The sequence below is a fragment of the Ictalurus punctatus genome, chromosome 4 (assembly GCF_001660625.3).
Source record: "Ictalurus punctatus breed USDA103 chromosome 4, Coco_2.0, whole genome shotgun sequence".
NCBI lineage: Eukaryota > Metazoa > Chordata > Actinopteri > Siluriformes > Ictaluridae > Ictalurus > Ictalurus punctatus.
The window spans coordinates 30,678,547-30,692,573 of NC_071284.1; the positions used below are offsets into that span (position 1 = coordinate 30,678,547).

Below are 14,027 nucleotides of genomic sequence, written 5' to 3' on the forward strand. Positions count from 1 at the left end.
CCATCGAATTCAAAACGATTCCTCAGTTTAAACATTTAATATGTTTTCTGTGTTGTATTGTGAATAACATACGGGTTTATGAGATTTGCCAATCGTCGCATTCTGTTTTTATTTACATTTATTTATATTTTACTAGTAGGGCAAGTTTTAGTAGTTTATAGTAGTAGTAGTAGTAGTAGTACTTTGTAAGGTCTACAACTTTTAGACCCTGGCCGGGCCTCTGGTATAACTCAACAGAACTGCATTGTGTAGCTGCATTACATTCTGGGACTTTGAGCTGGAAAATTAGTCAATAAAGAGGCTTTTGTTTTGCTCAGTGAAACCTGAGCGTCATCACTTACGTTTGAGATTGTCTAAGCGTTTTTGTCCTATTAAACGGCATTGTAACTGCGTTAGCCGTGTTCCCCTGTCACACGGGGTTAATGAACATCTACAGTATTACATTAGCACCGAAATCATTACGCGGATGGTTCAGAGCTTTCTTTTAAATAGTCACAGTTTGAATGTGAGTGTGTGAAAGAAGGAAAGAGGAAGAAGAGATGAGACGTGCGCTGGGTGACATTGGGATGTTTGTGCATCTTTGTATGAGCATGCGTTTATGTGCGCGCGCGCGCGCGTGTGTGTGTGTGTGTGTGTGTGTGTGTGTGTGTGTGTGTTCCTTTCGTTCTCACCACCTCCTCTCTCGACCTGTCCTGTCATTCAGAACTACAGGACCGTGTGTGTGTGTGTGTGTGTGAGGGACAGCCTGTGTTGCCATGGATACAGCATAGCCAGCGTAACACTGCTTTGCTGTAACATCGCGCACTTCCAATTCATTCCCAAGCCAGGTTGTCATGGCAACATGGTAAACAACCTCGGAGATGAAGTATCTTCCAATCAGCGGATGGGAAGAGAAGCCTGGAACAAGGCCACAGTATCAACACACACACATTTGATTCTGGGCTCATCCATGCAGTGTGAAGAAAGGTGTGGAAGAGCATCACTAGACTGACTGAGAGAGAGAGAGAGAGAGAGAGAGAGAGAGAGAGAGAGAGAGAGAGAGAGGAGATGTTTATCACTCTAATGTCATGTTAGTAGATGTAGTAAATGTATAGATCTGCACTGGCAGTGCTGTGAATCTGTACGACTGGCTAAAAGAGTGCTTCCATCCTCCCGTTTGATTTATCTGTTGATTTAAGCTTTTAATGAAATTGCTTCTTGAAACCAGCCCAGCGAGGACATCTGAGGGCCTAAATCATGCTGAGTGGCGAATGTGTTTTGAGGGATTGCGCGGACTCTACAGCGCAACAGAGAGCAAGCAAGGTGATAACTCGTAGACTGCATGGCGCGTGTGGAGTTGTTTTTACACTCCGAACCCGGGAAGATTATCAGCATAGCTTTACCACTCCATACTCAGAGAAAATCTCTCACTGAATTAACGACGGTGATTAATACTCGTTAACGACACATCCCGGACTGTACCGTTCATCCGGCCAACATTTCAATCCTCAAAACAAACAGCCAACAGCTCCTTCATTTCTGAATCATTCCAGATCAACTTCTAGAAACGTCTCCTTCTTCTTCATGGACTGAGGCCGTGTTTACACTGGTGCGTTTTGGTTATAAAACCAATGTCCATGTAGGACTTACGCCGCTTGAAATGAGATTTGTTGGCGATCGCTCTAATCGTAGCTCGCCCCTTGCGCATGTAGCAGCTGCGGTATTATAAAATACAGAACTGAACTGCACAACGGTTTCTAAGAATGACGACGAAGCCAGCAAAGCTTGCGGTTCAGTCTCCGTGTCGTTGCGTATACGATCAGGGTAGCGTAACGGTCATGTGTCAGGGGCTTGACGAATCAGTGAAGGATGCGCAATGATCCAGAAGACCCAATCAGGGAGCGAATGTGGGCGGAGCCACGCGTTCATTTTCAAAAGCCTTCGTTTTGGTCCGTTTACACTGGAACGCGAGTTTTCAAACTAAAACTTTCTGAAAGTCTAGATTTTTCGAGGGTGGAAAACTCCAGAGTCGTGTAGGTGACAGGCGTAACCGTAGCAACAGTCGTGCATTTTAAAATGAAAACGCACGAGTGTAAACGGGGCCTTAAGGTGTTTCCTCAGGTTAGCTGTGACTAAATTAATACCTGTGTAATTGTTGACATGGTGAGGTTTTCTGTAAGGAGATATTTATTTAAAGTTTTTGGAAGGAGTCTCCAGTGTCAGCTCTTTGTAACGTTCAGAGGTACTAATTTCATGGAACTTTAAGCTTTTCGCAAACGTCTTCAGGTCGGAGAGTGTCACGGTTTCTTGGTAACATGAGAAGCTGCGTTTTTTTTTTTTTTTTGTCTTATTGGGAGAGAGAAAAGAGGCTGGTGAAGGCACAGCTGATTATAGCTGCTATAATAGAAGTGAAAACAGGATCAATTGTCTGATGAATAAACTATTGAGTGAATGGATGGATGGATTAACAAATATTTGGAGAGACAGACATGAGTCTGTATGGATGGATGGCTGGATGGATGGATTGGTGGACATGGTTGAACAAATGAATGGATTCATGGACAGCTAGGTAGATGACAGATTTGTGTACAGATGACCTGTTCAGTGAATGGATGGAGGGATAGATGGACAGTAAAATGAATTGATGATAGACATACAATTGTTTTGTATGTATTTATGGATGGATGGAGGGCTAGATTGGTACACAGATGGACCGATGGATGGATGGACAGATGGATGGCTGCATGAATGGTTGGAGAAATGTACCGATGGACCATCAAATGGATGGATGAGTGGTTGTATGGATGGAAGGATGGATACACAGATGGAGCGATGTATGGATGGATGGATGTACGGATAGACAGTTGGATGGATGCATGAATGGTTGGATAAATGTATCAATTGACAGTCAAATGGATGGATGCTAGGATAAATGTATTGATGGACAGCCAAATGGATGGATAGATGGATGGATGCATACATGAAGTGTTGGATAAATGTATTGATGGATAGTCAAGGGGGTGCATGGATGGATGGATGGATGCATAAATGGTTGGATAAATGTATCGATGGATGGATATATGGATGGACCAATGGATGGATGGATGCATGCATGAATTGTTGGATAAATGTATTGATGGATAGTCAAGGGGTGGATGGATGGATGGATGGATGAATGGATGCATGCATGAATGGTTGGATAAATGTATTGATGGATGGATAGACCAATGGATGGATGGATGGATGCATGCATGAATTGTTGGATAAATGTATCGATGGATGGATAGACCAATGGATGGATGTATACGTGCATGAATTATTGGATAACTGTATCGATGGATGGATGGATGCATGCATGAATTGTTGGATAAATGTATTGATGGATAGTCAAGGCGTGGATGGATGGATTGATGGATGGATGCATGAATGGTTGGATAAATGTATCGATGGATGGATGGATGGAGGAATGGATGGATAGACCAATGGATGGATGGATGGATGGATGCATGCATGAATTGTTGGATAAATGTATTGATGGATAGTCAAGGGGTGGATGGATGGATGGATGGATGAATGCATGAATGGTTGGATAAATGTATCGATGGGTGGATGGAGGAATGGATGGATAGACCAATGGATGGATGGATACATGCATGAATTGTTGGATAAATGTATCGATGGATGGATGGATAGACCAATGGATGTATGGATGCATGCATGAATTGTTGGATAAATGTATTGATGGATAGGCAAGGGGTGGATGGATGGATGGATGGATGCATGAATGGTTGGATAAATCTATCACTGGACAGTCAGATGGATGGATGGATTCATGGATGGAGGGTAGATGGATGGTTTGGATGGATGGAGGGTAGCTGGATGGTTTGGATGGATGAATGGTTGAATTGGATGTATAGATGAATTATTAACATCATGAGAGAGAAAAAATACAGAGCCTGGTCAGGGAACGACTGATTACGTAAACAAAAACAAGATGTTTCATGGATGTTCCATAACATTACATGCAACTATAAATGCATAAATGATACATCATGTCATTCTTTAATTAAATTTACGGTTAAAATGTATTCACTATGAATGTAATAGCTGTGGATTTAAAACACGTTGGGACACGTTATCGGATAATAATCAGCTTCGGGTGGTAACTAACTCTGCTTCAGCATATTACCCTGTCGTTGATTATTTTCATATAACAGCACGACTCCAAGTGTTTAATTCCCAGCTGATACGTCTGTTAGAAAAGCACTGACACTGTACTGCATGTTACTGTAAATCTCACAATGAAAATTAATCGCTTACTCTCATTAATTAAAGTGCCAGTCGTTTGTGTGTGTGTGTGTGTGTGTGTGTGTGTGTGTGTGTGTGTGTGTGTGTGTGTGTGTTTAGATTGTCGGTTTGGCCAGTAGACTGTAAAGTGAACTGAAAGTGAATGATGTCAGACCAGCTCCTTTCATCAACTTTAAATTATTAACGAGCCAGTGGGCACTTTGCGCCAGCCAGATCTCCCTCTTTTTTCTCTCTCGTCCTCTCTTTGTCTTTGTCCCCGTCGCGCTTTCGCTTTTCGGCGCCGTCCTTAGAGCGTGTTCTGCACCGTCGAGGGTCCGTCTCTCTCCGTTACACACAATTTCTCTCTCTCACACACACACACACACACACACACAGACACACGAGTGCATGAGGAGATGCAGAGCGATAGAGAGAGGGAGGCAAAGAGACGAGAGCAAGAGAGAGAGAGAGAGCAGCCATTACCATGAGGACTGATAGAGAGACTCCGGCACAAATGCATCAGCGCTGAGAGCTTTTCTTTAACACCTCCGTCTTCCTGTTGTGGAATGCTTCCTCTCTCGTTCATCCTCTCCTCCTGTTCTCTGTCTGTCAGCCACTGCTTCTTGCTTAGAGATGGCGGGCACAAGAGCGCCGTGATACATGGCGGCCAGGTTAGTGTGGAACGCGAGGGTTTGTGTTTTTGTGTGTTGTTTTGATGCATCTAAATGATGTACATGTATGTGTGTGCGTGTGTGAGTGTGTATATGATATATGAGAGAAAAATAGGAAAGGGTGCATGGTTATTTTGATGCTAAGATCTTGGCACAATTAATGTGTGGGTGTGTGTGTTTGGGGATAAGTATGTGCCACACCCATGCTGTGCCGTGTGATGATATAAACACAACCCACAACTGGATCCACTATTTTTCGTGTCTGTTGCCTGCCCCCCCCTCCCGTAAACAGCTACAATCCCTCTTCCGCAATGTGTGTGTGTGTGTGTTTGTTTACCTGGTGTTAGTTTGATCAGGTATAATGACAGCAAGTGGAATCAGTAAACATGTAGATTAGTGTGTTGGTGGAGGGTAAGAATATGACAGATGCATATATAATAGGGATTTGCTTGTTGTTCATGCATAAATAATTAATGAGGATTCATCTGATGTTGATGCATATATTATGAGGATTTACCTGTTGCTAGTGCAGGTGTTTTGTATGTATGTGCAGTCTCATACTTAAAGCTCTTTGAACTGTGTATATAGCCATACAATACATGTGAGAGTGTATGCAGCTTTGTTTGTGTGTGTGTGTGTGTAAAAGAGAGAGAAACCCTGGCAGATGGTCATCGTTCAGGCTTCTTGTCACGGAAACGTCACTGGGCCGAGTGGGGAAGTTTGGAAGTTTCCCGAGCAGCAGCGTAAAGAGCAGCAGTGGTACAGTTGTGCAGAGTTACTCTAATATAAAATATAAGAATATGCTGAGATGCTGTTTGATCTGAGTGCTGCAGGTGTAGAAGTGTGAGGTTGTGTGTGTTACAGCTGGTTGTATGTAGAACGTCGCTGTAATGGATGGATGTATAGATGGATGTATAGATGGATGGATGGATGGATGGATGGATGGAAGCATAGGTGGATGTGGGTCGGATGAACACAGATGAATGGATGAGTCGATTGACAGATGGACAGTTGGATAGTGGATAGAGAAATTAATAGACGGGTGGATGGTTGAATAGATTGTTGGGTGAATGGAAGGATGGATTAATAGATTAATAGGCAAATATTTAGTGAGATAATAATTGATGGATGGATGGATGGATGGATGGAAGGAAAAGTAAATTCATGGATGGATGGATGGATGGATGGAAGGAAAAGTAAATGGATGGATGGATGAACCATTGGATAGACAGATTTTTATGATAGATAGAACAATGGACCATAGATATGGATGGATGGTTGAATGGGTAATAGATGGATGAGTGAATGGATGAAAAGGTAAATAAATGGATAAATCCATGGAGGGGCAGTTAAATGTGTTGGATGGATGTTTGAATGGGTGTCTGGATGAACTGATGCGTGAACTGTTGGTGAATGAATGACTAAAAGATCAACAAATATGTGGAGAAACAGACAGGAGTCTGGATGGATGAATGGTGGATGGTTAAATTGGATGGAAAGATGGATGGACCAATGAATGAATAGATGGGACATATGGATGGATGGATGGATGGACGGATGGATGGACAGATGGACAGGTGAATGGTTGGATGGATGGATGGATGGATGGATGGATGGACAGGTAAATGGTTGGGTGGATGGACGGATGGATGGACGAATGGATGGCAGGTGAATGGATGGATGCACAGGTAAATGGTTGGATGGATGGATGGATGGACGGACGGACAGGTGAATGGTTGGATGGATGGACAGATTGATGGACGGATGGATGGACAGGTAAATGGTTGGAAGGATGGATGGATGGACAGATAGATAAATGGATGGATGTGAGTGTGCATGCATGGATGGAGAGTAGATGGGTTTAGATGGATGGATGGTTGAACTGGATCAATAGATAGATAGACAGATGGACCAACAGATGGAAGAATGCATGGACGGATGGACGGATGGATGAGAGATGGACATGTATAATGTATAGAGTGATGTACTAAGGGATGAATTGACTGATGTATTGAGAAGATCCGTACGCTCTCCTGATTTGTTGCTCTGATTCTTCATTACATTGCTTCATTACCCCACACTTGTTATCATTTGTGTGTGTGTGTGTGTGTGTGTGTGTGTGTGTGTGTGTGTGTGTTCTCTGTGCTCATCACTGTCTTCACTCTTCAGCTGAAACTCCTCTAAACCCACCCAGTTCTTCTGTATGTTACTATGGAAACACCCTCACTTTTCAACTACAGCTTACTACAGTGTATGTGTGTGTGTGTGTGCGTGCGTGTACGTGATCCTTATAACTGTACATTTTGCGGCTTTATTGTGTAACTCTTCACAGCCTCTTTCAGTTTAGGATAAGCTGTATTTCTTTTCTGCTGTATGAAATAGTTTGCGATGGAAGCAGTTACTGTATGTAACACGGTGGTGTTGGTGTGATGCATTTTGAAGCTAACATTTATCACCTTCCTCTCTGTGAGCACTTCCTCTACAGTCTGGGGGTGACATAAAAGATGCTGGAGACAGCCCTGGTGCAGCTGGAATATCAATGCATTGTGTTCTGTCTCTCACTATTCCACATGCTTACAAACCATAGAGTTCACAGCTCTTACACACACACACACACACACACACACACACTAGCCTTTGGGCCATTGTAGTATTATACAGTACATGTGAAGTACTTTTATCGAAGTTCTATTTCAGTCGTTCTCGTAGTGTTCTTGTAGCCGTGGACCCCTTTAACTGTAAAGTAAATTCCACGAAGTATGGATTTATTTCATGAAGATTATTTCAATTTGACAAATATTATTTTTTGGCGCCATCGAGCTTTCTGTTCCTGAACGTTCCACTGAAAGAACACATTAGGTTTGCGTTGATCCTAGGCTGGTGCTTGGACCCCTAAATATAACAACTTTGATAAAGTGGGTTGTGGTTGCTTTCCATCATTGTTAAGAAAAATTAAAATAAATCATCAACTACGGCTATGCTTCATGGCCCCCTGGAGAGCAACTCTTCTAGATGATCTGATTTCCTTTTATTCTCCAGCTTCAGAATTATTGGCACCCTTGGTAAAAATGAGTTTACCACAAAGGAGTAATTACAGGTCCCACTAATTGTGTATATATATTTAGTGAAAAAATATATATATATATATTTTATGAATGTTATTTATGTCTTAGAATAAATGATCTGACTGTATTCTGAGGTTATGATTTATAAAATATCATTTTTCTTTATTTAAAAAAAAGGGGGGGGGGGGCGAAGATTCCAGTCCTGTGTGAAATTCAATTTGTGTATTTTGCACAAAATGAAAGACTCTGAAGAGTCGACATGGAGCAGCTGGGGGTGGTCTTGATGACTGATACACACACACACCTACACACACACACACACACGTGAACAACACTGTCAGAGTGGCTGTCTGTGTACTGGTGAAATATTAGAGAGGTTTAGCGATCATGTGGTTGGCTGGTTGTGAAGTAAGCAGTTACATAAGGTGTACTAAGTGGCTGATTCAGCTCTGAATGAAACTGGAGAGGGTGTTCACCATCTGTTCTGTTTGGGGGGGTTAGAATGAGTAGTGGGGTTACAAAGCAGGCGTGGGGGGTGTGTGTGTGCGTGTGTGTGTGTGTGTGTGTGTGAATGTGGAAAACAAATTCAAGTAAAAGCACTTTCTTTTAATAAATACTTATTAAGAGTCAGGGGACAGAGACTTTACAATAAGATATATATATATATATATATATATATATATATATATATATATATATATATATATATATATATATATATTATGTCCCTTGACACAATTTAATACGGTTGAGTGCAAAAGTTTGCACACCTTTTAGGATAAAGTGAATATAAAAATCATCGAATGTATGTATATTGTTGACTTCGTTATCATTTAATAATAGAAAAGCATATTTTTGAACATTGTTGTTCATATGCATCTGGAGAAAAACGTTCACCTTTTTTATATTAGATTGTTGTCTTCTTATAGAATATAGCCCCATATTACATTTTTCCTTCTATTAAAATGGGGAGTGATAACTTTTGCACATAGTTGTATAATACAGCCTGTTAATAAGTACCTATGACAACGACCCAATAATTCTTTATTTTGGCTTATTGTGAGAAAAAGAATTAGGGGTGAACAATAAAAAGTGGTGGCTAATATGATAAAAAAAAAGAAAAAAGAAGAAGTTATGTCAAGCTAGTTAGCTAGTTAAGTGCTAAAGGAAAGGAATGAGGATATGATCGTGTAGCACATCATGTCTGCGACCTGGTCAAAACCTTAGCAAGACTTTGGCCGTGTCCTCACATTACACGTAAAAGTTATTATACGAGTCTGGCTAGTGACTTTATTTTCTCTTGATGACTTTAAAACCACAAGGTCACAGCTTTGTCCACCTGGCAACTACCAATAAAAAGCTAATATCCTGGACAGGACTCTACTTGACCTGAGCTACTGATTTGTCCACCTTTGATATTGGATTAGAAATGAAACACCTTTCACTACACGTCTCACCAATTTGAATGCGTGTGTGTGGGTGAGAGAGAGAGAGAGAGAGAGAGAGAGAGAGAGAGAGAGAGAGAGAGAGAGAGAGAGAGAGAGAGAGAGAGAGAGAGAGAGACAGACAGACAGACAGACAGACAGACAGACAGACAGACAGACTACTGTTAGTGTTCTGTATATTTTGTAAAGCAGCCTTTAATTTGGCAAAGTTGCTATGTACATCAAACTGATTATTACAACACTTTTTTTTTAAGTCTGAATTTTAATTTGTATTCACGTTTTTCAAAAATGTAAATAATATACCTGCAAGAATAGAGGGTTTTTTTTTGTGTGTGTGCGTATATATATATATATATATATATATATATATATTTATAAATGACACACACCATATATTATACACAGAATTTTTGTAATTTTGCCTCTGTACACCACCACACTGGATTTGAAATGAAGCAATCAAGATGTGATTGAAGTGTAGACTTTCAGCTTTAATTCAAGGGGTTTAACAAAAATATCGCATTGGCCGTTTAGGAATTTCAGCCTTTCGTTTTTTGCAGAGTCCCCTCCATTTTCACAGGCTCTCACGTAATTAGACAAACAGACATAATAATAAATATTAGGATTACTTTTAATAATGGATGGAAATCCGCTGGATGCAAATCCATTGCAGTCAATGACTGCCTGAAATATGGACACCACCACATGCTGAGCTTCCTCCCGTCAGATGCTTTGCCAGGCCTTTACTGCAGCGTTGTCTGCGGGTCCTCCTGCCTACAGTTTTGTCTTCAGTAACTGAAAAGCAAGCTCAACTTTGCAGAATATTTCATTTCTTTGCCTTAAGATAATATCGTGGGTCATTTTCCACCTGTACTGTGACGTTTTGCAGCATTTGACTGACTCTGAGCAGAAAGTATAGCTCTGTACACTTCATTATTTATCCTGCTAGTTCTATCAGCAGTCACATCATCAATAAACACCAGTGACCCAGTTCCATCGGCAGCCGTACACGCCCATGCCATGACACTACCTCCACCACGTTTGAGAGATGATTTGGTATGCTTTGGATCATGAGCCTTCCTTTCCTTTTCCATACTCTTCTCTTCCCATCTTTCTGGTACAAGTTAATCTTGCATCAGAACTGGTCGGTTCTGTTTTTTTTTTAGAAGTCTAATCTGAGCTTTGTGTTCTTGAGCGTTACTAGAGGTTTGCAGTAAACCATCTGTATTTAGATTCATGAAGGCGTCTCTTGATTGTAGACTCTGACAGTGATACCTCCTTCAGAGAGTTCTTGGCTTGATGTTCTGAAGGGGTTTTTCTTCAACGAGGAAAGAATTCTGCGATCATCCACTTTAGTTGTCTTCCGTGATCTTCCAGGCCTTTTGGTGTTGCTGAGCTCGCCACTGCATTCCTTCTTTTTAACTGTTGATTTGGCCACTCCTAAAGTTTCTGCTATCTCTCTGACAAGTCTGTTCTGTTGTTTTGTTTTGTTTTTCCAGTCTAACGATGGCCTCCTTCATTTGCATCGACACCTCATTGGGCCTTGTATGGAGAGTTCCCGTGAACAGCTACCAGTTGCGATTTTAAAGCTTGGAATCATCTCCGGATCTTTTATTTCCCTAAGGGTTAGGGTTAGTTTGTCATGATATAACGAAGAAACAGACCACAACTGGAAATGAAGCTGCTTCTCAGCCAGTTGTCCAATTCCTCTTGAGCCTGTGGAAACGGAGGGGAAAAATGTCTGTAATTCCTAAACAGTTAATGCGATATTTTTGTTAAACCCCTTGTATTAATGCTGAAAGTCTACACTTCAATCACGTCTTGATTTCTTCATTTCAAATCCATCGTGGTGGTGTACGTTGGCAAAATTACAAGAATTGTGTCACTGTCCAAATACTTATAGATCTGACTGTGGTATATGATATGATGCATTGCATGTATTTAGATCATTTTTTTGGGAAATTTGTTAATAGTTCTCTCTCTCTCTCTCTCTCTCCATCTCTCTTCCTCTTGTTCCTGCTCTCTGCAGCACTGCCAGTAATTCGACCCGGAGCAGTCCCGCTTGCTCTCCGGTGTTGCGGAAGCGCTGTCGCTCGCCCACCGTGCCGAGTCTGGAGGGAGAGAACATGGTGGAGAAGGGCTCCGAGCACTCAGACACCTCCAAGTCACCCTCTACCCCAGAGCAGCTGGTCACCCGCACATACTCGACACATACACAGTCCTCACGCAGCAGCTCTAAAAACTCCAAGGTGAGGAGGTGTGCCTGTGCGGCCAGTCCACTTACTGTAAATCCGCTCTTTCAAAGCAGTGTAGAAGATTCCTCCAGCAGTAAATAAATAAATAAATAAATAGATAGATAAATATTCACCTTCACTCAGTGATCTTGGAGTGTGTCTGCATTCAGTTGTTCATTCAATTGTAAACTGTTCCTGTCTTCACACAAAATATGTGTTTGGTTTTTAATTGTGCTACTTTTTTTTTTTATCGTGGAATGTGTTACAGAGCTATTTGCCGTCCTCGTCAGTATGAGCTGGAAAAGAGATTTTGGGTTTTCTTTGCGTTTTTCTTTCCATCTATTCATCTGTTAATTAGTGTGTACAATGGCTACACACCAAATACACCTGGCCCTTCGGTGGGTAACAACCTGCTAACCTGCCCTTATTACCCATAATCCATTTTCTGCCTTGACATCCAGTCTGTAACAGAGCGTAAACCAGAAAGAAAAAAATAATAATAATTCTCCGTCCTGAAAACATCGCACACTGACACTGGAGACTCCTTTAAAAAAAAAAAGAAAAGAAACATCTCACAGATAAATCCATCATATCACATACAAATACACACAATTGTATGCATTCGGTAAGTCGTGTAAGGTGTTACTATAGAAACGATAACAAATTCGAATGGGTAATTAATATACACTATGCAGCTGGAACTAATGTCAGCTCAGCTGCTGGTATAGAAAATTAATAAATAAATAAATTAAATAAATAAATGAAAACTTTATTTCCTATCTATTTTCATATGATCCTTCAGCCAAATTTGCTCGAATTAAGAATGCGTATGTGTGACATAAATTGTGTAACCATATAACCTATAATTCCTCTAGTTTTGTATTGTTGTGATGCTCTCTATGTATTTTATTCGACCTTATGGATTGTACAGATTGGGGACCTCTGGTGTTCAATCAGTACAACTGCATTCGATGCATAATTTAATAGAATTCTGATTTTCCATGTCACATTATTGCATCGCGACACATTATGGTTACACACATCGTTCCACCCTTAGTAAGGTCCAGTACTGAATGTCCTCTTCCCCTGATCCTTTGTGTCCAGCTGAACTGAAAGAACAGCCCTGGATAGTTTACTGTGTGCACCGTCTGTGTACGGGACTGAAACGGCTGCTGATTGTGTCGGAAAGCCGGGTGAAGCAACCGTTCAAGCGGCCAGTTGAAATCATATAGAGTCGTATAAAATCTCGTCCACTGACCCAGTTAGACTCTTGACCTCCAGACCACAGGGAACACCGTCCGTGTCATTCAGACCCTTCACTAGAATAGTGCTAGTGTTAATGTTAACCTTAATACCATACGAGCTTATGAATGCGACTGAATAAAACAAACGTGGAAATAGATAGATGGAGAGAAGGATACAGGGCTGATTGGATGGATGGATGGATGGATGGAAGGCTGGTTAAATGGATGGATGGATGGATGGAAGGAAGGAAGACTGGCTAATTGGATGAACAGGTGAATCCATGGATAAGTAGTCTGATGGAGAAACGCATGGATGGAAAATAAACAGGCAGATGGATGAATGCATAGACAGACTGATGGATGGATGGTTTAATTAATAATTAGACAGAGAAGAGCATGATTGAATGGATGGATGGATGGAATAACCATTAGATGGATGGAGAGTTGGGTGGAGGAATGGATGGATAGAAGAATGAAAGAATGACAGATGGCCAGGCAGATTGATATTAGATAGAGGGTTACATGGCTGGATGGATTAAAGTCTGCCTACATGCCCCAGGCATGGATGGATGGATGGATGGATGGATGGAGAACTGGATAGAGGGATGGTTAGGCAGAAGGATGGATGTTAAATGCAATAAACAGATCCTGTCATTTCCCACGCTTGACTTTCTTTTAATCTTTAGTTCATTCTTCTTACTTCCTTCCGTTTCCTTTCTTTTCTTTCTCTCACCTCGTCATTCAGTGTCGGTCTTTGATCGCGAAAATCTCTGTGATATAAAAGTGACTCTTTGCGTTCTCTTGCACTTTGTCTTGTTGTCATTCTGTTTTTCTGTTGCATTTTTTTCTGATTTCTTTCTTCTTCTCCTCGCTGCATGCTAGTCTCACAAGCGACTGTCCAAAGTAAGCATTTCTCTTTTCCATTGTTTGTTTATGTGTCCTTCATTATACGCTTGTGTGTAATGCATTGCACACAAATGGCTGCTAGTCGAATTTGTTGCATTAACACTACACACACACACACACACACTATATGTGAATGTGTATTCTGTGTTTTGTTTTCAGTGTGTGCGTGTGTGTGTGCGCGTGTGTGTATTGCCTT

The 14,027-nt window shown here is 41.2% G+C and overlaps 1 protein-coding gene across 3 annotated transcripts in view; it reads left to right on the forward strand.

Annotated features, from left to right (window-relative positions):
• gramd1bb (GRAM domain containing 1Bb) overlaps positions 1 to 14,027 on the forward strand; it is a 106,207-nt gene that overhangs the window by 64,660 nt on the left and 27,520 nt on the right. For all 3 annotated transcript variants that reach the window (XM_053678146.1, XM_053678144.1, XM_053678143.1), the window contains exon 3: positions 11,477 to 11,696. In XM_053678146.1, coding sequence (XP_053534121.1) covers positions 11,574 to 11,696 — 123 coding nt within the window. In that variant the 5' untranslated portion in view covers positions 11,477 to 11,573. The remainder of the gene's footprint in view (positions 1 to 11,476; positions 11,697 to 14,027) is intronic.